At 41.4% G+C, this 25,860-nt stretch overlaps 2 protein-coding genes across 3 annotated transcripts in view; one reads left to right on the top strand and one right to left on the bottom strand.

Moving 5' to 3' along the window:
* The window catches only part of tbc1d22a (TBC1 domain family, member 22a), a 127,178-nt gene extending 117,419 nt beyond the window's left edge, over positions 1 to 9,759 (bottom strand). For both annotated transcript variants that reach the window (XM_053414712.1, XM_053414711.1), the window contains exons 1-6: positions 9,633 to 9,759; positions 8,089 to 8,418; positions 7,583 to 7,639; positions 5,678 to 5,861; positions 4,785 to 5,046; positions 1,018 to 1,200 (exon numbers count right to left, since the gene is read on the bottom strand). In XM_053414712.1, coding sequence (XP_053270687.1) covers positions 1,018 to 1,200; positions 4,785 to 5,046; positions 5,678 to 5,861; positions 7,583 to 7,639; positions 8,089 to 8,150 — 748 coding nt within the window. In that variant the 5' untranslated portion in view covers positions 8,151 to 8,418; positions 9,633 to 9,759. The remainder of the gene's footprint in view (positions 1 to 1,017; positions 1,201 to 4,784; positions 5,047 to 5,677; positions 5,862 to 7,582; positions 7,640 to 8,088; positions 8,419 to 9,632) is intronic.
* A 925-nt stretch (positions 9,760 to 10,684) lies between these two features.
* Positions 10,685 to 25,860, top strand: part of cerk (ceramide kinase) — a 35,756-nt gene continuing 20,580 nt past the window's right edge. The window contains exons 1-3 of the mRNA XM_053414888.1: positions 10,685 to 11,017; positions 23,137 to 23,247; positions 25,031 to 25,153. Coding sequence (XP_053270863.1) covers positions 10,870 to 11,017; positions 23,137 to 23,247; positions 25,031 to 25,153 — 382 coding nt within the window. The 5' untranslated portion in view covers positions 10,685 to 10,869. The remainder of the gene's footprint in view (positions 11,018 to 23,136; positions 23,248 to 25,030; positions 25,154 to 25,860) is intronic.

Raw genomic sequence — 25,860 nt, 5'->3', positions numbered from 1 at the left:
TCTTTCTCTTGACATAGACGAGCTCTGAACCCAAAGGGGCTTTTAACGTAGTTTGACAGTGCCTCCTCCTCCATTCATCCACTTCCATATTTTTCATGAAACAGTCTCTGAGGTCACAGACACAAATCAAAGCAACTTCTATTGATCTCACCACATGCTAAATTATATTTGCTCTATTAACATAATACAAATAAGAATTAAACATCTCTGGCAACAGTACACTGGCAGCACTGACAAAGAAGTTGAATGGTGTGATTAAATACAATGAGATTAAGACAAATTAGGATTACACATTATATTAAGATAACATCGTATTTTTTAGGATAAAACCACTTCATATGTTCTTTTATGCAGTAAACCGGTATACAAGTAAATAGAATGTTGTAATATATATACACTTCAGCGAGTCCAAGTCTATAGTTTTATTTCTGGTGCCCAACACTGCTGCATATAACTGAAGTTGTTGCTGATAAACTACAGGTTCAAGATACATATGTAGTATTTCATTCCATAACTTTATGCCATCAGTTACACACTGGCCACTTGCTGGATTCTTGAGATTCAAACTCTACACCCAGAGTGGCTTGGTTCAAAAACTTCTCTTTGATGTAGTTTTATCGACTTGAAAAAAGTCGCTGCAACAAGTTAGCGCAGAGCAGACAACTTAAGTTTCAGAGGACAAAAGGTCAGCTGCAAAGAGGGATGTCTGCGAGGATATCATGGCCAGGGGGGTAGCGGTGGTTAGCAAACAGTCTCTGGGGTAGGACAAACAATAAAGGCCTGTCGTTTGGTTAGAACAAAGGCCTGTCATTTGCTTTTGTTGTTGGTGGAATTTTCCCCCTTGTAATCTGCATGTCCAGATGGCGGGATGACTTTCTCCCTTGCAGCGTCGCTAACAGCGCAGCACAGCTGGCAGCCCGACCGAGCAAACTATGAGTGAGAAGCGAAGGAGCGCGAGGAAATGACAGATGATGACAGTGGAGAACATGGAGTTCTTGTTGGATGAGTGTCTCTTACCTAGATCTGTGTTGGGGCCGGCCAGCAACTGTTTGAACTTGTCCAGACGGGACGCTTCCCTTTCGGTCATGGCTGGGGTGCCAGACGTGTTCTGGTCGGCCATGCGAGCCACTAAAGGGATGAGGGGTGGCCGGTGGGGCAGAGACCGCTGTCTTTGGAGGCCTGCATATTCACCTGCTGCATCTGGTGGGCAGACAATGACATGAGAAGGGAAGAAGGGTTACTTCACCACAAACACAACATATACAGGGATTTTATATGATGCAGTACAGGATCTTGTGGACACGATAAAGGTCCATTGTCATATTGAAGGCAACGTATTTCAGTACATGCATGACATTTTGTGTTAAGCCCCAGAAATGATCTATGGAATATGCTCAGACGTCTGGGTTTGGTTCTCAGTCTGCACAAACTTTGTTATTTATGAATCTCATCCTCCTGATCTGACAACATGGGTGAGGGGAGGTGTGGGCGGAAGATAAAAGTATTCAACGGCTCCGTATTGCTCTGTACTCACTAAACCATGGCGACCTTTGAGTGATCCAATCAAATCCCAAGGATTTGATTTAAATCTCTTCTGGAACACATCCCAGCCCATATATTCATTTTCACCTCACACTGCTGAGAATATAGATGCTCTCACTTTTATTTCACTGTAACATCAGTGAGCCCAGTTTCTTCTATACAGAAAATTCCATTAATTCTGTTTAGAGGGCGTGTTTCGTCTTGTTCTATTACACTTTCAAATGTGCCCTTTTTCAGGAGAGAGAAGAAATATTCCCCCGATTAAATCTGAGCAGCATTGAGGTGACAGGACATGTCTGGCACTGATCAGTTAATCAGTAACTGCTGTGCACAGCATCTCACTTGATAGTTAGACTTTTATCAAAATCAAACTGAAGATCTGCTTATTCATGAACACAGAGCCAATAGATATAAAAGGTAGGGTTGGTAATTTGTTCCTGGAAGATTTTTTATCTAATTTGTTGAAAATCCTTTTCACATCCCAATAGCCATCAGGCCATCAATAAATAAAGGACTAAAATAACCATGGACCGAAGGATATGATTGGCTGGTGTCCCCGTCTGCCTCCCATGCAGGAGAGACATACACCACCAAAGCGGAGACTAAGTTGGTGGGCGAGTCACATAGTCATGTGTTTAGAGGTCTTAGCTTTCATGAAAGTGCTGATTGGAGGACATTGGGATGTATAGATTGCATATTTTCTAAGTGTAACCTGCTCTTGCTAGCTTTTCCAACCATACCAGCCCTAGCTTTTCACTACAAATCTAATCTGTATTACTACAAGTCTAATCTGTATTACTAAAAAGTAAAAGTAGGAATCAGGCCAACACATGGTCTACATAACACCACAGACACTTACACTTGGAATCCAATGGCTCTTTAACATTACTGTATGGCTCCAGCCAAGTGGGAATGAATGTAGTTACTGTTAATGGTTTGTTTAGTGAAAAGCCTCCAGGGTGGCAGCAGTTGCACATTTTGTGTGATGCACATTAATTCAGTCTGCTGAGGTCCACATGTTCCCCCAGATGTGCGGAAAGAGACGAAAAGTGACACACAAGAAAAACAGACAAGATAGTGTGCAGAGGGACGGTCCTTGTGACATGAGCACTAAACAAACAGTTCATAAAGAACCTTGTGTGTCCATAAAAGGGTTAGGGTTGCTAACCCTGACAACATTTTTCATACAACCACAACATTTCTACTATGTGGAAAGAGTCCCATCAACTCCATAGCAATTAATAAAACTGGAAGGTTGCCTATTTGAATAACCCCTTTAAATGTTTACAAGACCAAATGAAAGGCTACAAATCTGTTACCAACTTTATTTGCACTTTGAATAATTAAAAAAGATTATTAGAGGCGGCAGCAGTGTCTTTGTAGTGGAATCTTATGTATCGCTGTAACAAGCTACCTCCTTTTACAGCACATTCACAATTCACAATGGTCCAGTAAAAGAAAAGGTCAGAGGAAGATAGTTGTGTCCACTTGTCTCTCACAATACACTGCATCAACTATTACAAGTGAGGAAGGACATGTGAGTACTATGCAAAGTATCTAGGTAGGTAGATGGAGCCTCACTAACAAAAGCCATGCTGTATGCCATTATCCTATTAGACTGGGCCAAGTGTGTTCACACTATTCTGAGGAAGAGGGAGAGGAAGAAGAGAAGAGACAAAAAGAGACTGGAAAGAAAGAATGAAATAAAACACCAACAAACCCAGCAGTGGGCCTTACAGTTCATGTGCATGTCACTTGCTCGAGTATTCAGGTTTGCATATAAGCGTCAGTGTTTTTGGGACATGCTCGTGTTGTGACAGACCATGCAAGCCTGGGCTGCGTCTCATCTGAGGAGATAAGAGGAAGCGCCTGAAGGCAACAGACTGGTTATGTCATCTGTATCTACACACAGCAACAGGCAAAACAGCAGACACCCAGCCAGACGAGCAGATGACCTGCCAGACAGGACAACAGTCACGCAGACGTTTGACGTCTGCTACACTCGCTGATGTTACAGTCTATGAGCAGAGCAACAGCAAAACAGTCTATGTTTAGAAGGAACATGGTGCTGCCGTACCCGAGTTTACATTTAAATACATGAGTCTATTTTTTTATTTAAATGATTTGTGATTCATTTCCATGTTCTCTAAGTGTACACTGTCAAATCCACAAGCAAGTTCAGCCAAAGCACAACATTGGCAGTCTATCAGTAACACAGCTCTACACAGGGATAACATCAGTCAAATACCCATGGCTCATTTCTCTGCTGTTTGGATGATGGATGATTCTGTTGAATCAGGATATCAGTTGAATGTGGTGACACAAAAAGACAACAAAGCTCAGATTCTCATCTAGGGACCTCCTGATGACCCAATGGTTATTGTGCAAAGCAAATAGGCACATGCGCCTTGGGCAATGGGTTCCCAGTAAAGATCACATAAACAGAGAGGTGAATGCTTTCTCTGCTTGTAGTGCCACAACGTATGAGGTTTTGATAGCTGCAAGCTAGGCACGTCGTCGCTATGGAAACACATTGACAGCGGCAGGAGCACAGATGCTGAGATAATTGACAGAAACTTTTCGAAGATAACAACTCAACCACAAAGACGGAATGAGAAGGAGCCAATAACCCTGTTGGTGGGAGGTGCTGTGTATGTAGCATGCGTGTTTAATCACGGGTGACAGGGCAGATTTTTGGTCATACGATAACAGGTATACACTGGTCTGGGTTTGAATTAGAGATAATAGCGGGTAACTGGTCCGGTATGCAGCTTTGCGGATGAGGGTGGGTTTACAAATATGGACTCGTGCTGGACTTTGGTCCCCAGTTCAAATCCCGACCAGCTGGATGGTTTAAGGTGTGCAATTCTTCTAGTCTCTCTCCCTCATTTCCTGTAAACCTGTCACTGCCACTATCAAATACAGCCATATAAAAACACCTACAAAAGTATATGCTCAAGTATTCTATTCATTGTGGATTATTAAATGTCAATGTGGTGTTTTAAACTCTATTGTTAAAGGATGTGTAGCATCAAAACACACTGTTTGCAATAGGATTCAGATGAAACAAGAAGAGAATAATAAACAAACCTAAATTGAGGCTCAGAAAAAAGTTATAGGCAGTAACACAGAAGTTTCAAAAATATTCCATGTCACTGTTGCACTACTGATAAATACAGTCTGGCTTTTAGTATGCAGGTAAGCCAGAAAACTTTGGACACTGAGCAATGGTGTTGACTCACCTTTGGGTGACCCAATTGGAGCTTCGCTGTGGGATTTAACCAGGCGACCATCAGTGAAAGGGCTGCTCTGGGAGGCAAACGACACCTCTGGGCTGGTCACGTCGCCTTCCTCCACTCTCTCCTCCACCTCCTTCTCCTCATTCTCCTCGTCCTCCTCTTCGTCCTCCACCGTCTCGTCCTGTGTGTCCTCGTCTCTCTGTTCCAGGTCTGTGGAGTCATCCAGCCGCTGTTGTTCCTGTTGCTTGCTGTGATTCTCAATCACCTGTAGAGTTCAGAGAAAACCCTGATGAACTCAAGCCATTGAAGTCTTCAGTATATACAGTGTTAAAAATGTCCAGTGTAAAGAGACACACACTGCAAAATTGTATAAACCTATGAAAGATCCAATTTCTACATGAATAATAATGCATTAGCATGAATCCCTCTAAAATGAACAGACATATAAATAAAAAGTACAGTAACATTCGTATTATACTTCACATCTGCAAATAAGCGAAGGAGCAAATTATGTCAATTTTATCATCAGCAAGTATAAGCAAGGCTCTATGTGAACGCCCGAGTACATTCCGTTTTGCTAAGAACATGGTCGGTGTGGCCTTTACATCACAATAATACCAATTATGCATGTGTCAAAGCAGAGTCCCAGCAGACTAAACTTATAATAACAACAACTCAATATCTGTGATGTACACTGCTGCCAGTGTGTGATTAAATGTTATTAAATTGTCTAGAAAATAAGTTTGAAAGGTTCAGACGTTGGTGAAATCCTTAAAATAGACAGAAAAGAAGAAAGGGGAAAATAAGGGGGCACAGTGAATATGGCAACTGTCCTTTGACCAAACCCTTATGACAGAAAAGTATCCATCCACGAGCCTCTGCATGAGTTTGTTCACCTTATTGGCCGTCTCCATGACCACCTCGATGTTAAGGTTCTGTGCAGCCATGGCCAGCAGCTCATCGTCATCATCCCCAACGTCCCAAGCGTCACTTGTGATGCTCTCAAACTCCTGGAAGGTGGTCGCCTTCTTAGGCTTGCCTGGTGTGGCCGGAGGATGTTTGTTGGCTGCTTTAATTAGACTGGAGAACAGAGAGAGAGAGAGAGAGGGCCATGAAGAAAGAGACGAAAATGTGATTAAAAGAATTGAGAAAAAAGGGGAAGGTGTGGGCAGGAAAGGGGGGAAAGGAAAGAGAGAGATAAAGTAAATAAACACAGTGAGTAGGATAAGGTACAAAATGGGTAGGGATGAACAGTTAATCATTGTGGCATTGACAGATGGAGAAAGAAATACCAGCCACTTGGAAAAAAGAAGAGCTTATATAACTACCGTTTCAACTCATGAAGAAATGTAAAATATTTGCATATAAAAATAATGATACCTGCCAGTAATTCACAACACTCAAAATGAAATACTCAGGTACATGAGCCTCTTAATCTTAAACACTTGAATAAAAAGCAGGCATCAAACATCTAACAGGATGGAATCTAGTCATGTTTAAAAGAAAAAGTTTCACTCCGTGGCTTCCTTTGTACTGCGAAGGTGCTTTAATTTCTTACAAAGATAAAGATTGCCATGATAAAGAGACTTGTCCATATTAGGTAACTTCCATCATAACTTGGAAGAAAAGAGAAAGCTTGAACTTTCATCCTGACAAAAAAACAAGCAAATTAAATTCAACCCTCTATTGAAATCTACATGATTAAACATCAGAGAGAAGCAAGAAAAGGATTTTTAATGAGTAACAGGCTGCTTTTTTTATCTGTGAGTGCGTGGGGGGACTGGAACAAGATGGGTACAGTCAACAAAATAAAAAAAGTCCAAATTAGCACAAAATATTTCCAAAGCAGAGGTGAACGATTAGGACGCTTTAACAATTAATGCTTTCCACACACCTTCCACTTCAAGATTCTACAGTTTTCTGTGTTCTTAATATGTAATACCCACTGTGAAGTCCAGTATTTTCCTTATTACACTCATTAACATGCTTTACAAATCACATATACCTCTTAAATCTTCACTCCATGTAACCTAATCTGTTTACACAGGGCAGGGTTGCAAGCCTTTCATATAAGTTAACATGAAAGTGAAAGTATGATAGAGTCACTTGAGGCTATTCAGCAGTCAGCCAGTCCCCCAACTAGATTTACTGGTAGGTTCACTTCCTCTAATACAATTAGTGACCAACTCAGTTCAAACAAAAGGTTTCCAGAATTACCAACTAGGTATATTTTCATACATTAAAGCACAGTGCAGTTATGGTCACACCTATGAAATCACAGCCCATGTCATTGTCAGCTGTCTAATAGCTAAATAATGGATTTACAGTCCTGATTGGTGTGTGGCTTAAAGTATAAAACAATACCTTATTATCTCACTATGGGCTATCATAGTGAATATAACTTAAATAGAACCATAGGAACTTCTGGCAGATGCAGAATCAGTCAATATGAATATATATTAAGATTTGCCAAATATTGTTAATTCTTACAAAGGGACTTGCAGATCGATCAAGGTCTCATCTAAAGAAGATAACACTTTTAATTAATAGACACTTGTATAACCTGTTTGATTATCAAAATAAAAAGCACAGGATGGGATTATCCATGAGGAGGAAAGATATGCTCATCCTCTTGTGTATCTAGACAAAGCTTTATTTAAAGGATGAGAGCTATATTTAGGTTTTCAGATATAGTTTTCTAAACTGAGACCCACTGTTCAGACATAGAAACTAAGGGAATCAAAAGTTCACACGAAAATCACAGCACGCTTGACAAATACAAAGAGGTGCATTGGACTTACTTCGCATGGAGGAGCGGGTCAAAGGGGGGATGCTGGGCTCCGTATACATGTTGAATGCTGAGGAAGTGAGGAAGAGGAAATGTCAATGAATGAGCTCGTAGCTGTCAAGTTAGCAATGCTAGCTTGGAGTTGCCCCAAACGATTTGCCATTAAAGCTGTAGCAGTACACATAACAGTGACGGACATTGAAACCCATAGTTACATTTAGATACTACATGTAATTGTAGAGTTATTTGCAACTCTGTGGATTGGCTGTAGGGAAATCACTTAAATGTTAGCCGCTGTTAGCAACCTAGCAGGCTAGCAGCAGCTCGGTGTGAAGTGTCTTGAGACTCTTTCAGCACAGACTTCAATACATTATGAGGCAATGGACGTGCGAACATCGCCGGGAGACATCAGGACAGTCCGCGAAAGTTAAAGTTGCGTTTGAGGCTGAACGGTGCAGCGTCAGATGAGCTAGGCTAGTTGCTGCTAAGCTAGCCGCCAGCAGGGAACACGTCACTAACCTGCCAGGAACCTTGGCTGCGTTTCTCTTCCAGAACTGTTTCCTGGTCCCGTCAGTCGACATCTTCCCTCCGCGGCTCCTGCCGGTCCTCGACGCAAACACCCGGGCGCTGTCGTGGTCCGCGAGACGTGGAAAATGTGTTTATTTACAGCTCACCAAAACTCAGAGAGCTGCCATGTTGCCACTGCCTGATGGGCGAGCAAGCGCGGCTGTGATTGGCCGAAGCGCGACTTGATCAGCGTGGGCCAATCACAAGTGAGTTCCGTGGTGAGGTGGCTCGGGCAGCAGCTGACGTCACAACCCGCCGTCTGTGCGTTTGTTGACAGAGAAACTGTAGTGGTCAATCAAAAGAGAGAGAGAGAGAGAGAGAGAGAGAGAGAGAGAGAGAGAGAGAGAGAGAGAGAGAGAGAGAGAGAGAGAGAGAGAGAGAGAGAGAGAGAGAGAGAGAGAGAGAGAGAGACCCCCAGCATCAGGACCACAGAATAAATAAAGAGACCCCCAGCATAGCATCAGGACCACAGAATAAATAAGTTTTATTAACTGATAAGTTTTATTAACTGATGTAGTTGTACTTTATTAAAGTTTGGGTATTATATACACGTATTTATATACGTTCCATATACTTTAATTCATACACAACTTTATAAAGATAGATCTTCCACAGAAGAGAAGATAATGTTATGTTCTGTGGTATATTGACAAATGTAATGATGATCATTAACTGACATCTTTTCATTTCTGTCTCATCATTATGTCAGTTTATCAATGTAAGCTTTCATTAGAATCAGAATCAGCTTTATTGACCAAGCATGTGAACACATACAAATGATTTGACTCCGGTTCCACATTGCCATAGCAGGTGGAAAGAAAGCTGGAGACTATGCAGTATATTGGATCTTAGGACCAACACCATAAGTATACACCATGAGAGTATGTACACAATAAAACTGGATCTGTATTTTGTTACCAGCATGAGTAGTACAAAGAAGCAATACTGTACTGTAATATTAAAATCATGAAATATGAAATAAAAGTGCAGACAGGGGATGATGTGTGTACCCTTTTTTGAAATTGTAGACCAGAGAACAAGCTAGATGGTCTGTTAATTTATTAAACTATATTCATATCTAAGCCCCTGAATTCCCAAAAGATGATTTTTTTTATTGATTTATTAAGCTTCACACAGCCGCCAGATCTGTAATATAGCATGGAGAAAACTCAATCCAGTTTTATGTCGTACTATATAATTCTTGTTGCTCTTGCACATTTGTTTTGCATACTGAAGAAAAACAGCCTCAGCCGACAGACTCTTAAAAACTATAAACGCAACTTAATGTTGTCTTTAAACCATCGTCCAGTCATGTCTTGACTATGCAAATATTAACTCTGTGTGCACAACTTTTGTATCTTGTGCGCACAACATAGTAAATTGTTCCGGTATCCGGTTCCTTTCGGTTTAAAGCATGGATTTTTCATGGTGGGAAAAAAAACATGAAACAGTAGAAGACGACTTCGTTCATAATTCTGAAGAAAATGTCTCCTCACCCATGGCTTCCTGAAGAAACTCCACTATAGGTCAGGGACTTAGGTTTGTGTCTGAATGTCATTTGCTGATTTGGTTCCGCAGTTTAAAATCTGAACAGTTTGTACTTCCTCCTGTTTTTTGTTTATGATATGAAGCAGCTTTACTGAAAAAAAAACCTGTTTAAATTCCTCATGAACTGTCTTCCTCTTTGTCACTGTCACTCGCAAGGTCACACCCATGAGTACTTTTCCAGACTATGAGTAAAAAACTGAAAAAACGTCGTGCATTGTCTGTTGACACATTATTTGTATTATCTTGAAATCAGCCCAGTCTCTTTCAAGAGTTTGAGGTGAACACGCAAACATAGGTGCAAGCAACTTAAACACAGTTTGATCATAACTTAGTTGTGTTGTGTCATAATGATCAGTGTCTGAGTGTTAGGACAGGTTGAGATAAGCACTGTGCTGTGTTGACCTGCAGGGAAGCACCCAGCTGCTCTGAGTCAGACAGAGTTTACGTGTCCCTGCAGCTACTGATACAGGTTTCTGTTCACAGAGCCAGGAGCTATCACTCTGACACTATTTTCAGCTCCTGCAAGCCTCAGCTTTGCTATTGGTATTGAACATTGCAGCAGGTCGAAAACTTGTTCATTCATCACTGCTTTACTTTACTTAATTTCAATACATTTTACCTCCCAACTTATTTCTAAATCCTCCTCCTCATTCATCCTTTTTATTTCTACTACCTTATTTTTAAAATCCTTTTTGTGATCTTTGATTTAGCTTGAAAATAGTCTTTAACTATGATTTCAGACTTCAAATTGTTTTATTTAATTGTATGTCGTTCTGGCATGTCCCTATGCAGCACTGTTTATGAAAGGAGCTTTATAAATAAAATTACCTTGACTTGTAAAGCACATTTAACTGTGATTTGAAATATACTATATATCATATTTATTATTGTTATTATTAATATTGTTGCTGTTGTTATTATTATTATCATAACATCATTTCCTCTTCGTCATCAGCTCTTTAATACATATGTAGCCGGATGTGGGCCGGTTTGACTTATTTTACTGCTGGAGTGAATCATCTCGCTCACAGACGATCTTGGTTTTTTGGTCTCTTCTCCTCCTGTCAGCTCGGGCTCACTCACCGGACTCCTCACCTCACTCCATACGCCCAGGAGCCGTGCCGTGCCGTGCCAAAGCGGACATGACAAGAACCGGACCATAGAGCAACACGTGTGGGCGCAGTAATGGAGAAGCAGCCGAGGCTCCTGTGTTCGAGGCTCCTCCGGGGACACACGCAGGTGGAGGTGGCCCTGAACAACAGTGTGTTGGGCTGGAAGGACACTGACCGGAGCAGAAAACGAAGCTCAGGATTCAGCAGTTTATCCGGAACCGGTGAGTTATAGAGATTTGGTCGCGATTCCACGGAAAACAGCTTCGGTGTCGTGTCTCTAAACTTCAGGAACACGTGCTAAACAACTCGAGTGTACACAGTCTGGCACAACATGAGGAAACAATCATAACATGTCTAAAAGAACTCGTTCTCCCTGTAAATCCTTTCCTCGTGGATATAAGAACTCTGTTTGTCAGGGTCGGGTTGAAGCAGCAGCTGTCAGGTCAGCCAGTGACAGTGGCAGGGGTCTGCACAGTGACAGCAGCAGGTCACATAGGTGCAGGCTTCTCAGGCAGAGACAATTAGCAGACCCTGTTACTTACAAGCGAGCACTACCAGAGGCTGACTGTCATTTGATGCAAGTCTCCCAGGATAAGAGTGGATTCACTACCCCCCCCCCCCCCCCCCCCACCTCAGACTCATGCATGAAAGCTGCTCTTCTGCCCCATGTCATCCCATGTCTGGGTATTTATCCAGAGAGTTGGAGAAAGACAAACTAGGCAGGACATACGATTTTCTAGTCTTAATAATGATAATAATTAACTTTATTTGTCTAGCCCCTTTCATACAATAAATGCATCTCAAAAATCTTTACATGCAATACTAAACCCATTCATTCATACCTCTGGTTTGACTCTGACTTGACCTCAAAGCTGGAGTGTATTGCACAAAGTCTTTATCATTTTAGACTTATTTCAACCTTTTATTATGCATCGCAACTATTAAACATCACAACTTGTTTTACATATGTGTCACACGGCGTCATAAAACGGTTGGTTTTTCCATTTCTGCTCCAACATGTGACTAGCTACTTACGTAGCTGATGGCTATTTGTATTCAACAAATGTTTTAACAGGCTTAGAAGAACGTTATGTTTGAATGTCTCTACCTAATTAAATAAACCGGTTATCTGAAACCAGCTCGTAGTTACTTATAACTAAGGGGAAACTTGACCCACAGACACAATGTTCTTTTCCACCAAAGGTTTCTGAAACATATAAGTTCAGGAACTTCCCCTCCAGGGTAAATGTTCCTGCAGCGCTCAGTGATTTATGTTTCTACTGCGGAGCCAAAGCCCTGATGTGCAGATACAGCAAATTAGACTGTTGAACTCTGGAAAGTGCCTTCACATTATTTGTATGAGTGACAATACACTGGGATGATGGTGCATAAATCGAGCTTTACAGTTTTATTTGCTCATGGTTTTAAAATGTCATTTTCCTTCTCATAAGTGTTTATTTTTTCCTGCATAGCCAGATTACAAACTGACAGAAGAAAAGGAATAAAAATTCAAAAGTAACAGCGCACATCATGAATAACACAATTATAACCAAAGTCACAGTTGAAGCAGGTATATGGTGATGATAACAAAAAGGGACACACAGCCAGGTTCTTCACATCAGATTCAACATTTTATTTCCCACCTCCAGTTAACTTCAGGGTCCCATATCATCTTTTATCTTCATTATATAATCTCAGTCTCTCTGGGTTCAGAGACTTTGACATTTCTCCCAGCCACACATCAGATATGGGTACACAGTCTACAGCTTCCTCATACGGAGAATGAGCAAAACCCCCCAAAACAGCAATTTGTTTCTTATTTATTGGCAAAAGCTAACAAGCTAATTGCTTCTAAGATCGCAATCAGCTGGTTTCACACAGGCCCCGGCATAAAAGTTAAAAATGCTTTCCTATGAGTTTGTATGTTAAGAATGTGCCAAGTCACGAATACCAGATCAAGATCTGAAAAAGACTGTACCTCCTCATCATAACATCTCTGGAGCTGCTGCGTCCTCATTCTTGTTTGCCACGAGAGGAGTGTCCTTGTCTTTTACACCCAAATAATGACGTATGCATGTTTTTAAATTTGGGTAAACCAAGTTAAAAATAGGTCATTAACTCTTTTTCCACTGCCAGTGGGGAAGTTTGATCTCCGTTTTCTTTCCGTGATGGTTCATGTTTGACGTCATGAACACACAGAGACACTCTCACCTCACTGTTGTTTCAAATTATTAACTAAGCCGCTTCAAAACCTGTGTCAACTGCAGAGTTTGACCTGAGAGTGAATGTAGATTGAACCTTCAGAAAGGTTCCAAGCTCAGACATTTTTTGGGGATAAAACAGTTTTTTCTGAAATCAGAGGCTGGTTTCTCCTCAAAAATTTCCCTCTTCCTAAAGTACTGTTGAAGGCCGACCTCATATGTTGTGTCAACAGACAGCTATGCACCACCTTCCAAGTTCTAAACAAGCTAGACTCTGAGCATACACTGGATTAACGGTATGTATCTTAAATTCTCTTTAATTTCACTGCTGTTGCAGAGTGGTGTCCCAAACGTTGGTCTTTTCCATCCTTTCTATCGGAAACCATTTAATCTAGACGTCCCTCTGACCTCCCGGGGCTAATGTTTGTTCATCTAGATGAGGTCCCTGGTCTGCAATTGCTCTCCCACATCCAGAGGTGTGATTACAGCTGGCACTGCACACTCAGGTTTAAACCCGGCCATTGACCTTCCTCAAAGTGGTATCAAGTGCCCCATAATAACCTGCCATAAAGACTTTCATTTGTTGAGTCAACGCTCAACGCAGCGACACCAAAGCATTGTGACAAGAGCAGTTCAGTTCACGCTTGAGTTAGAAATCAAACAAAGAATGTTTGCCAGTAATAATACACAATACATAATTTCTTCGACAATAAATATTGTTGTTAATAAAAAGGAATGGTGTCACCTTCATTTCTGAGAAATTCAAATAACTTGAAAGCGAAAATGGCTGATTCTGGTTTATCAGTCGTGGCTGATACATTGGAGTTAATCAGTTACTCTAGTAGAGATATGGTTTCTCGCTGTGTCTGGGCTCCAAGTGTTTTACATGTTGTTGATATCATCGGCTGCTGAAACACCCCACACTTCCCTGTGTGTGTTTACCTTAGATTTGGAACAGCCCAAATTTCACAGCTGTCTGAGTCTATCAGGTGAAATGAATGTCCTTGAGATACGTCTCTCGAGCTGGCAGATTTGTTTCCTCTCTTTCGTTTGGTGTGTTTAGAAACCAGCTCCTCACATACACGGGCTTAAATTGAGCTCAAATACCGCAGATGAAGAAGTATGTCAGTGGCAGGATGTGTTATTTTTCCTTGCCGCTTACCGTCTAATTTTTCAATTAAGTTTACTGAAAATGAAAAATAAAAAGTGTGACGAATCAGAATTCTGGGAGAAATATGGTAGATAGGATGAGACGTGGAAGCTGGTACAAATTTAGAATGTTTCTATTAAGAAACATTGAGAGAATGAATGAGTGGAGAGAGGTAAGGAAAAGTTCATCCTCGCAGAAAATCATGCAGCGTGACTCAAATTAGACTAGTCTTCCTCAGCCTGTATTTTCCATTTTTACCCAAACATCAAACTGATGTGCGAGTGCTCTACATGTCCAGATGAATTGTTTTGAGCAGTAAACATCACTCACTGGCCTTTTATGTTTTGACTTACACAGCATTAGTGCGTGTTACTGGTTGATATTTAAGTGGATTTGGTCGAATCAGAGCATCCGTCAGTCAGGATATCCCTAGTCAGATGTTATTTGTATACACACAAAGACTCGCTGTCACAGATACACACATCAAATCCAGTCGCTGAGGAGGCATGATCTCAGTGTCTAGAGTAAATCTAGAATAAATGATCGCATATGCTGTAGAGAGCGTCTCCCCTTCCCTCCAAATCTCTTTGCTTAGCGAGGAGTAGTTCCTGAGGCCCTCTGAGCTGGGGTATTTCTCCTGGCCAGGGGGGGCTTAGGTATTAGCTTTTCCAAGAGGTATATAGGATACAGGAGCTCATATTATATGTAAAGAAGCTAAACCTGAATTTGTTTTTGTCTCAATCTAGATATTTGAGTGAACATTGTTATCCTTTTGTTGATTAGTCAATAGAACAATTAGTGTACATTCTCAAGGGACCATACATGTCAAGGTAATTCAGCCAGTCTTCTGGATGTGATCGATTAGTTAATCAAGCTGCTTTTGGACATGCACTGAAAAATGTATAGAGGGGTTGTATGTGAGGACTTACAAATACCTGGACATTATCCGGAACTTTTCCTGCCAACTACAGAGGACAATTCACAAAGAAATTCAAAGCAGTGCAAAAATCCAAGAGAAGCTCACGACAATTACAGAGAATCCAGTTTAATTTGCCTCTAATTGACTGGTACCCGTTTTGGCACGGGTAGTGAACTCACAGTATCACTACTGCACCTCCAGCGGCTGTTCTCCTGTTATCCCTTCCACCTTGGCTGCCCTTTCTCCTCCATCTGTTTGCCTAAGCATTGGCTTAACAAAACCGGCGCACCTGGGGGGAGATCCACGTCTTGTCTGACAGCTCATTGCCATGTGTACCCAGGCAGATCTGTGCTTTGTAATCTAAAGCTGGTGCTCAATGCACAGCCCTGTCTGTACATTGAGAGACAGCTACAGAGGGAGGGAGAGAGATACAGGGAAATAAACGCTGCCAGAAAACGACAGCTGGAGTCTGGGTAAACTGCACTGGTTTATACCTTATGTGTACAGTTACCCGAGACTATGTTCAATAAAAGTAAAGAATAGGATTTCTAAAGCTAATTACGCTCTGCAATTACCTGAAGAACAATGACGGAGCCCCTCAGCTATCGCCTGATGATGAATTAGCCTCTGTGTGTAATATTTTTGGGCCTCTTGTATACAGAAGGCATTACCTTTTTGAGCTATTTTATCCAGACGACATGTGAATACAGATAAATTACCAAGCCGATGGACAATCCTTTTCAGTTCATGTGTTCCGCCTCTTTTGTTCTCCACAGGGACTGTTTACCTGCAGGCAAACAAATCCTGCTCAAACATGATTGGTCAAACTAGAAACCGAAACCAGATAACAGCTCACTAATCTTAAATATGAGGTTGAATCCTCAAGAACATTAACAGTTTGATCACACCCTCAGTTGAGTCTTATCTCCTCGCTTCCACCTGCGTTGCATGTCACTTGGTAAACAGTATGTATGAGCAAAACGGGAATGACATAAAACACAACAGAAACGGTGTTGGAACGCCTAAGTAAGTATTTTCTTAAGCTTGCACTGGCTTGTCCTCTAACACGTTGTCAGTGCCAAACGAGAGAAACAATAAAGGGATTACATATTGATCCACTGTGTACAGGGACTGGTGCAGAAGACAACAGCAAAATGTGAATATGATGACAGCTTCGTGTTGTCGGAGGACTAAAAAGATGACGAAGGAAAGGAGCCGCGCTGTCACAGATATCTTGTAAACAAACGTCAACTCTTGCGGACAAACATACTTTCATGTATTAAGCTGAATTAAGATCCAATAGAGTAAAAAAACATTTCCAAATTTCACATACACCACTGCACAAACATGTGGCTCCAAATGACGTCAGAAGTGCGAGGTGGAGGTACCGTATCTCAGATATGTAATCGCAATTTTGTTCAAAGGGAGGAAGTTGAGACCCATTGTCCTTTATGTACTGTAAATAGGTTGTAAAGTCTGCTGCTCATTTATCTTCTTTTTGATCTCTTTTTTTCCCAAGTACCTGTAAAAAAAATTGCTGTTAGTTTGCAAATGCATAGCTGTGAATTCTCCTGCAACAGTAGTTCAAAAACTAACCCTACAATACCTTACAATGCAAACAAAGCTTCTAAAACCAAAATATGTCGCCAAGAAGTGCAGATGCATGTCACCTTTGGGTCCTCTGGGTCTGGCCGAGCCGAGCCTTCATAGCCTTCAGCGTCATACTCTTGATATTACATGGTGGATTGTGTTTCTACCAAAACCTCATGAGCTCTGTTACATTAACACAAAGATCCTCTTTGTTCCATTATTATCGGACAAAGTTATTACCAAGACCAGTGGCTGTCAAACGAGTCCTGCTTGACTCTTGGCCTCTTTACAGATTTTTTCGTCATATATTAGACATTCTTAAAAAAACACTAGTAGCCTCTGTTCTACACCTGAATTGGGGGGGCATTCTCACATATAGGATTAAGAGTGACAAAACAACAGATTACAGATTGTAGTTATCAGTGAGCGGAGGTCGATCATCACAAAACATATTTCATCAAAATTTCCTATGCAGACTTCACCCAGACTTAATTTTACCGACAGGCCCTCTGAGAAGTAATAATCACAGCTTGGTTACACAGGTCACCACCTGTAGATTTACACAATCTGCCTCATTTTAATAAACCACCGGTGTAAATAATCCTGTGCATAACAAATTCACAGATTGTTCAAATATCTGCACACCAGTCATGGCTCTTTAACTCTGTTCACTGTGAAGCGCAGGTGTTAATCCATCTCATGTGGCCGCGGTGGAAAGCGGTCTCACCGTGGCCCCTGAGGACTCAGATGTGTCTAGCCCAGTGGAGAAAGGCAGTAACAATGCCAGTGCGAGGGATTACACTCCCACTGAGGGCAGAGCATCGCCGTGCCACTGCCAGAACTTGAGATCCAGTTACACATGCCAGGCTTAGGGAATAAATCTCTGTTTCACTCCTTGTTCTCATTTCACGTGACCGTCTCTCTGAACCTGGCCTCGTTCCCGTGGCAGTCAACCTCTTGTGTGATCAACTGAAACCTGAACTCAAAACCTGACAGGTTGTTTACACTTGCGTGCCAAGAACTCTTGTACCAATATTAAAAAGATATGTGTTACTTTGTAAGCTTCTAAGGTACAAACAGTAGAATCACATGGATTCGATAAGATTTACTGGAAATGAGAAAATCATCAACAAAAGCAACGTAAACCGTTCACTCATTAACAACTGAAAGCTAGAAAATTAGACTGGAGCAATTTTGAAGGGGATGTGGTGCAGTTAAGTCCATATACTTTATTGAATTTAGCTTTAGACTCATGGGTGCATATCGTTTAAACTGGAATATTTTTCTTTGTTTAAGTCTTCTTTAACTCTACAAGCAAACCTATTTCCCTAAAGGTTATACTGTATTTGCCCCTCTAATATTATTACTACCTGTACGCAACCATTTATAGAATCATCTCCATAAGTCTATACATCTACCTCTGCCTAGCTCTATTTGAACAGCTTCTGGGGCAGTGGGAGATATAAGTTTAAAAGAAGTTCTTTATTTTTTCCACAACTCACAGTTAAGTCTTTGTAAGAAAATACTGATATCAATACGACCAAGAAATGTTTAGTGTTTGCAGTGGGCTCAGTCGGGAAATCGCAAACACAAAGGGTCACGCTCCAGGTCGCACTGATCACTCATGCTTTGACTGTGGTTGAAATGAAAATAATATTGTTTGGTTTTAATTTTCATGCAGTGGAGGGCGCTCTCCTCGTGACTGATCGTTCTTAGCTTGTGTCCCTGAAATGTTAGAGCTCTTCCTCTTAGGCACTGTCTTCACATTCAAATCTTTGGAGCAACTGAAGCTGCAGTAATGTTAAAACTTAGATTATTTTGAAAGTGATGAAAAAATAAAGTAAATGTAAATCCTAAATCACTTGATCACAGGAATAAAATAGCCAAAGTAGAAGGTCAAATAAGATACATAGTGCATATGAGTTATTGGCTGGCCACACCCACCCATTCACTTCCAACTATCTAGGGATTATATGTAGAGGACCACACAGTGAGCTCATCTGCAAAAAAAATTTGGACAGATCTCATCGCATTTCCTCTGCGCTGGTATTTACGTAATTGTCGCAGCATTATGATGCACAGCAACAATTGTTGTTAAAATGAATTAAATGTTTATTTTACACTTGCTCTGATTACATATAGAGTAGAATCGGCTAAGACAAGACTGAAATGCATTGTGGGAAGCAACTCACGGTCAGCTATGGATGATATAGTTATAAGAGAGTGATTTTGGACACAGCCGCGGAGAAAAGGAAATAAATAAATTGAAATAAAGGGATGCTTACATCCAGGCAATGCCACACATGCACAGTCTAAATGTGGGGGTCTGGCTGTAAGGGTTTTGCACACAGGCAGCGAGGCGTGGACCTGGCTGAGAGACCCATGAGATGAGATGCGATGGCGGCATATCGCTCGGGGGAAGGCGAGCCGCAAAGTCGATCAGCAGTCCCCATCAGGAATAGAACTTATCGGAGGGGAACTTTATTTCTATTTCAATTTCAAGAGACATAAAGTGTCAAGCAGCAGATCTTTAAATCAGAGGGGCAGAGGGGAGTTTCACAAAAATAGTTTTTCTACGTGCAATTACAGAGGCTAGGGTGATAACTTTTGTTTGCTGATTAGTCGATGCTTGACCTTCGACTGGAGGATGGACAGATTTTAAGTTTTAAACAAATCATTTTTCCTTTGAGTGCAGACACTGCAGAATAAACCCTTTGCCCTCCTGTTCCTAAAAAGTTGACTTTGTGCAGATAGCAGTCCTCTCTCACACACTCACACACTGAGCGCTATGGTATGAAAAGGCAGTGCAGTGTACTGGCTGACTGCCAGTGCTAAGATTCTTTTCAAGCACAAAGAAAAGTATGTCAGCGCAGAGTCGAGAGGATCTGGCTTGTATGGCCGAGGGCTTAGCATGTAGCTTATAGGGACTGCACTGAGCTAAAAAAAGTCGTGTGTGTGTGTGTGTGTGTGTGTGTGTGTGTGTGTGTGTGTGTGTGTGTGTGTGTGTGTGTGTGTGTGTGTGTGTGTGTGTGTGTGTGTGTGTGTGTGTGTGTGTGTGTGTGTGTGTGTGTGTGTGTGTGTGTGTGTGTGTGTGTGTGTGTGTGTGTGTGTGTGTGAGACAGTGAGAATGTCAGCCATTGTCCCCAGTTCCTTCCCTCGAACACACTTCACTGGGATTATTGGCTTTGTGCTTGTTTGTGGCGTTAATTTGACCAAGTCGTTCAAAGGCAGAGGGGGCGAGAGAGAGCGAGACGTTACATGTACTCAGTGCCCCCCCAGGTCGTGAATACCGGATGAACGCAGAAAATATTTCATGCATTTTTATATTTTTTTTAAGTCACCATAAACCAGGGTGCTTAAAATAACAAACGTGCAACTGCGTAAAATACAAGATAATATATTATTTATTCCACTCAGTGTTTTGGCACATCTCAGTTAAAAGTTTGGTGTTGAATCATCTCCACTTTGTTATAATCCTGGGTTCAGTGCGACTTTAATTGTCGCCATCGATGTGCAACGTTTCCCCAAAAGATAATCTGCCTCTGCTTATCTACTCACGCTCGCAAGAAATGATCTGCGACACAGTGGAACCTCCAGATCAATGTGACGCGTCTGTTTTGTCGGCACGCCTCGGTGATAAGTCAAAATGTGGGGTTGGTACACGTTGCACGACTTTTACAGCAGCAGCAGCAGAGTCTTCCTGCTGTGTGGAAGGTGGAAGGTTGTGCGTAAATCAACAGCTCCGACAGTAAAAGTGCTCACTGATGGGCCCTTCCAGTCAGACTCAGTGTAAACATGAACAGCTGTTAGTCAGTAACATGCTGCCTCCGTGGGGGGATGTAAAAAAAAAAACAGACACACATGAAAACATAACCTAAGTAAAAAACACAGGTACTGTTCTTAACTACTATTCAGAGGTGAGAGCTCTATGCCCAGTATGACTTCTCCTCTGGCTCTGCTGTATCTCTCAGCTTAATGACATATAGGTTGTGTGATTTAAAAACTCTAAATTGAATTGATCTCTGTGTGATACATGGACAACTTCACTAGTGATGGTTCAGTTTCCGGCAGCCCTCAACAGGATAAACAGCTTAGAAAATGGATTGAATGTTAAAGTCTGAACAACCTTCAGTCATTCATTATATGTTTTAACACAACACCAACTATCACTTTGGCAGAGCACTAGGTGTCATTTTTCAAATAGCTGGATTAAACACCTCCATACTTTTTTTTTTTTTCTGAAATAAAGCCATTACCCACACGGCCATAACTCTTCTTCTTATTTGTCAAAGTGTGAATATCGATGGCCATAAAGTTATTCATGCCTGCATGGCGCATCATCTTTATTTGAGAAAGAAATGAAATCCTATTCCCTCAGACTCCCAGGAGGGAAATAATATGTCATGCCTCCCTCCCATCCATTTCACTATATCACTTGAATAAATTTGTAGGAGAGACTGGAATATCTGTGTGTGTGTGTGTGTGTGTGAGAGAGAGAGAGAGATGCAGTTGAGGAGGTCAGTTAAACTCTTTTCAAGTAATATCGTCCCCTCCGAGTGCAGGAGTGCTCTTGTGAATTTGTTCAGTGAGTAGCAAAGCCATCGGTTGAGCTCGAGCGCCTCGAATATCTGAATCTCGATATAGAAACTATTTACAATGGCGAGACATATTGCGAGATCTAGTATAGAGCATCGAAGCATCAACCTCCCCCTGCAGAGTTGCACTTTTTTCTACAGTCCATGTCTTCCTCTTTTTAAAGTGATTTCAATGCCTTCGCCTGGATTCTCTCTGGTCACTCTGCGTCATAAGCTGTTTTCAGACATGAACTTTGAAGTCGGGCTTTCACATTTGAAGAACGCAGCAGGAGATTGTCGGTGTCGGACACGTTCACAACAACGGGAAAATATGCTGAACATTCAGGTCGAGGAGGGGATGGGGGGGCAAATGGGACATATAAATTCCTGTGTAGACAGCCCAGTGTTTGTGTTTACAGCACATTGATGCTGGTGTCTTATCGCCGACAGCTCTTGCATCTTATTATTTCAAAGCTGCCATCCTCTTTGGCCTGAGATATTTGCACTGACGGGATGTAACACAGTCCATTCACTTTATTTCTGTACTTAAGTTTCATGTTTTAAGTAGATTTATTTCCAGTTATTTTTCACTTTTACTCCTCAACATATATCAGCAAATATCTGTTCTCTGTTCTACCTTAAAGTTTTACAATGTCTTTTTTTTTTTACATGTTTACATTGTCTCTATATATATTTTAATAAGCGATCAACAACAATGGGGCGATTGGTCCATTGATACGATCAGAGTGGGCAGGTAACATTAGACTCCGCCTTCTGCAGCAGCCATAATGATGTACTATTGGAGAGGCTACATTCAGCAAGTAATTCAACTTTTGATACTTTAAGTATATTTAAATCAGGCACTTACTTACTTCTGACCTAAGTTATTGTGGTACTATTACTTGAGTACATTTTGTCTATTTGTACTTTCACATAAATTGAATCCTTGAGTATTTCCTCCACTGCAGGATATTTCAGAAGAGTGTCCAGACTTCCTTGACTGACAGCAGCTACGTTACTGCAGAGAACAACAAAAGAAACAGTTTCCCTAAATTCCCTTTAATTTCCTTATCTCTGCCTTCCCATTGAAGTAAATGAACACTTCAGTTCTTTAGTGTCACTCAGCAGTTCCTTCAGGCAGCCGACCTGCTGTGTGCCAGAATCAAATAATGAACCATGACAGCCTGACCTTCCTTGCAAGGAATCAAGTCTACTTAAAAGACTATTATTGTCAGATCTCTTTATTCCAGAAGTCTCACCAGGTCAAGTTTCCACCACAATAACGAACAAACCATTCAAACTTTACCAAAGCCCTTTCATCCCAGAGTCATTTTTAATCCAGCGGCCTAAATCCCGTTTCCATGGGAATGAAATCCAGGCAGATTGTTGTTCCTCCTCCGACCCCCCCACCTTCCCTCTTGGGATTCAGCCTTGTGATACCTCACGCTCGTTTTACTGCTTGTTCCGGCACTGATAGACTTCCAGTGAGTCTGATGAAAGCAGTACTGATCCGAGACAGTAAAGTTTTACAACGCGGATCTGAAACCTGCCAAAACAGTCTGTAGCGGCGTGGAGAACAGCAGGGCCAGGGGATGAGTCCTTTGATATTACACGTAGATATTTGATTATTGGTAATGTTTAAAGATTAAATATTATAGCCGCTGTAATCTTCACAAAGGCGCTGGCGTTTTCTTTATGAATATGTCCTTTGTGCATGCTGGAGGGAGGACTCAACAGCTGCTTTGTCATTGTGTGTGTATACGAGTGTAATTATACTTTCTGTGAAAAACAGACTTCTTCCTAATAAGAGGGACTAACTGTGACAGCGAAGGAACATTGTCGCTTGATTATTGCTTCCTCGGCTCAGTGTTAATTCATTCATTCATTCTTTTGTGGACCTCCGCAGCTCACAGTCACGTTGTTCCGGTGTGCGAGATAGTCGCCGTCTGCAAGACAGAAGATGACAACACAAAGAAGAAGAAGCTCGGCTCTCAGCTGTATCCCCATGCATTCACAGGTACTACGTTTGATTAAAATAACACTGTGTCCCTTTTTACTTATCAATTCCGTTGGGCTCCAAGTGATTAAGTGTTTTTTTATGTAGAAAATGAACTGAAACTCAACTGAATGCTGGATATTACCCATGATCCCCAGCTCCCTGAACCAGAAGAGGTTTAAGAAATCAAAATAAAATCATGTTTCCTTTTCAAATTATGGAACCAAACTTTTTATGAACTTCTAAGTCTTGCAAATCACGTGACTTCAGACTTGACTCATGAACTTCAAAGTCTGTTACCTGAAACAAAAACGGATCAAGTGTCAGAGCTTCCCTTTAGATGTCCACAAGTCGGCTTTCAGGGGTTTAGCACCTTCATAATTCAAACCACGCATCAAGCTAATTTTGAAGGTAAAAAAGTTGCCTGGTGTTGCTTTAAGGCCATTAAATGTTCACTAGTGTGCATTCGACATCTTTGCTTTTACTGCAATGATTTTCCAATTCTTTGAAAAACCTGCCCTTCATCCTCCATCTTTCTTGGAGTGCAGAGCTTAATTGCGGAAGTGCCACTTTCAGAAACACTTGCAGGATCTTTTTTCTTTTGTCCTTCCAACAACATTGACTGAAGCTGGTTTTCATCAGTCGATCTCATTTGATTTGCAGTAGGTAAATGCCATATCACTGTTTTTTTTGGTGGTGGGGGTGGTGAGCGTGCCAAGTGGTACCAATCACAAGCGATCTGCCAGTGGGGAATAAGCCGGTAGACAGCTCCACAGTCTTGAAAGTAATGCATTAACAAGAGAGTCAGTCAGAGCTTAGCCTGACTGGGTCTAGGATGGCAGCGTGCCCCTGACTTATGAGCTAATGCTTGATTTTGGAGCCATTAGATTATATCCAAAACAAGATCGGATTTACATTATTTATCGCAGCCAAATGTTGTAGAAGAAATTACAACATTACTGGCATTAGTTGACTCTGACAGGGCAGAATCGGCGGAAACTTCAAAGACGCGTCCTGTCCTGATTATGTAACTCACTAAAAAGGATGATTCAACATCTCTCCTGCCTACCTCACTGTAAGAGCCCTAAGTGAAGACTCCTGCCTGGAAAGTTAACTTCATTATCTGATGGAGAGAGAGAAAAAATGCTTATGTGATAACTTCACTTTGAAATGCTTAATGAGTGAATCCGCTGTCAAAGTGCTTAGCGAGGGAATTTCAAACGGTCTTTAACGTAAATATTTCAGTAATGTTCCTCGAGAGAAATTCGCGACTTCCATCTCCACATGCCACTTCCTCTTACCTAGCTTCTTCTCCTCTCTTTTTCCCCATCATGGCCTTATTTTTTACTCGTTCACATATCTGATTTTGTTTTGACCTGTCGGGTGGAGATAAAGTCGGGGTTCATTCTCAGAAGCAAGGCTGCACCGGAGGAAAGTCAGGTAGTCGGAGCCAAAAAGAACATATGGGGAAAGTATGCACAAAAAGGCCTGCACTGAAGCCCAGCAGCACTGACAGCGATTCAGAGCTGGGGAAGCACTTTTAGATGGCTGATGGGCAAACATGATATGAAGGGAAAAACCTATCTCAGGGTTTACTTAGCACTTTTGAATCAGATTTAAGAATTCATCTATGTTCCTTTGCCTTTCTTTTTTTACAATGTTGGTCTAGGAACCGTGACGTGCTGCTGTAAGTGGTGAGAGGTTGATCAGTCTACGTGACCTGAAAGTACCTTTGTGAAATGTAAAAAATAAGCCACCCTCAAAAGTATTAGTTTTTTCTAACTGTCTGTTCTTTTCTCGACAGTTTCCTACGTGAGTAGGACTCGGCAGCACCAGTGGTGCTGTAGTGACGTCACCTTCCACTCTGCCGATCTGACGCTCTGTGAGCAGTGGATCCAAGTTATCAATGAGCAGTTGTCACTACTCAGTGCGTAAACTCATTTATTTTTTAGATTCTATAAAGAATTTGATGATGTTTATTGATTAGATGCAAAAAAGTGTCATTTATAGCAGCAGAGCTGTGAATTCCTAAACCCTTCCTCCTCCACGTTAGCAGACAGGACATAAGCCAAACTAAAAAGTCAAAATACATATCCAATACATTACATTACATAAATATGTTTCAGTCATTTTTTAATAAGAGCATGCATTTATTATTATCCAGCCATCTACTTTTATTCGCACATCTGTGATACTAGTATGTACTTTAGTGGGTCACGGCTGCTGATTATCAACTTACGGGGGCTTGTTTCTGATCTATACATTATATTTATTAAGGTTTAAGGTATTTTTTATGTTTTACATTTTTTTGTTAAGTTGCTCTTATTTCTAGGAACATTGCACTTAGTCACATCAAAGTGGCAGCTAAATGGCAAGAATACATTTTGAAATTTCATTGTAATTGTGGTCCATGCTGTACAGCTACACTTGGTCTGAATTATGGTTTGGAAGCTGCTACAGCTGTAATTTGCCTGTCAGGCCAAGATAAGACCAGAATGTGTATATTGTGTTTGTAGGCACAGTGCGTTCTGTGAGAATCTGGCGATTTGACCTCTCGAGCAGTTGGAACAGCTGACAGCAGCTCTGGGCCGTGAATAAACAACACAGTGTTTTTCCATACTTTGTTTACGGACT

The sequence above is a fragment of the Pleuronectes platessa genome, chromosome 22 (genome assembly GCF_947347685.1).
Source record: "Pleuronectes platessa chromosome 22, fPlePla1.1, whole genome shotgun sequence".
In the NCBI taxonomy this organism is placed as follows: Eukaryota; Metazoa; Chordata; class Actinopteri; order Pleuronectiformes; family Pleuronectidae; genus Pleuronectes; species Pleuronectes platessa.
This window is presented reverse-complemented; position numbering and strand designations above follow the sequence as displayed.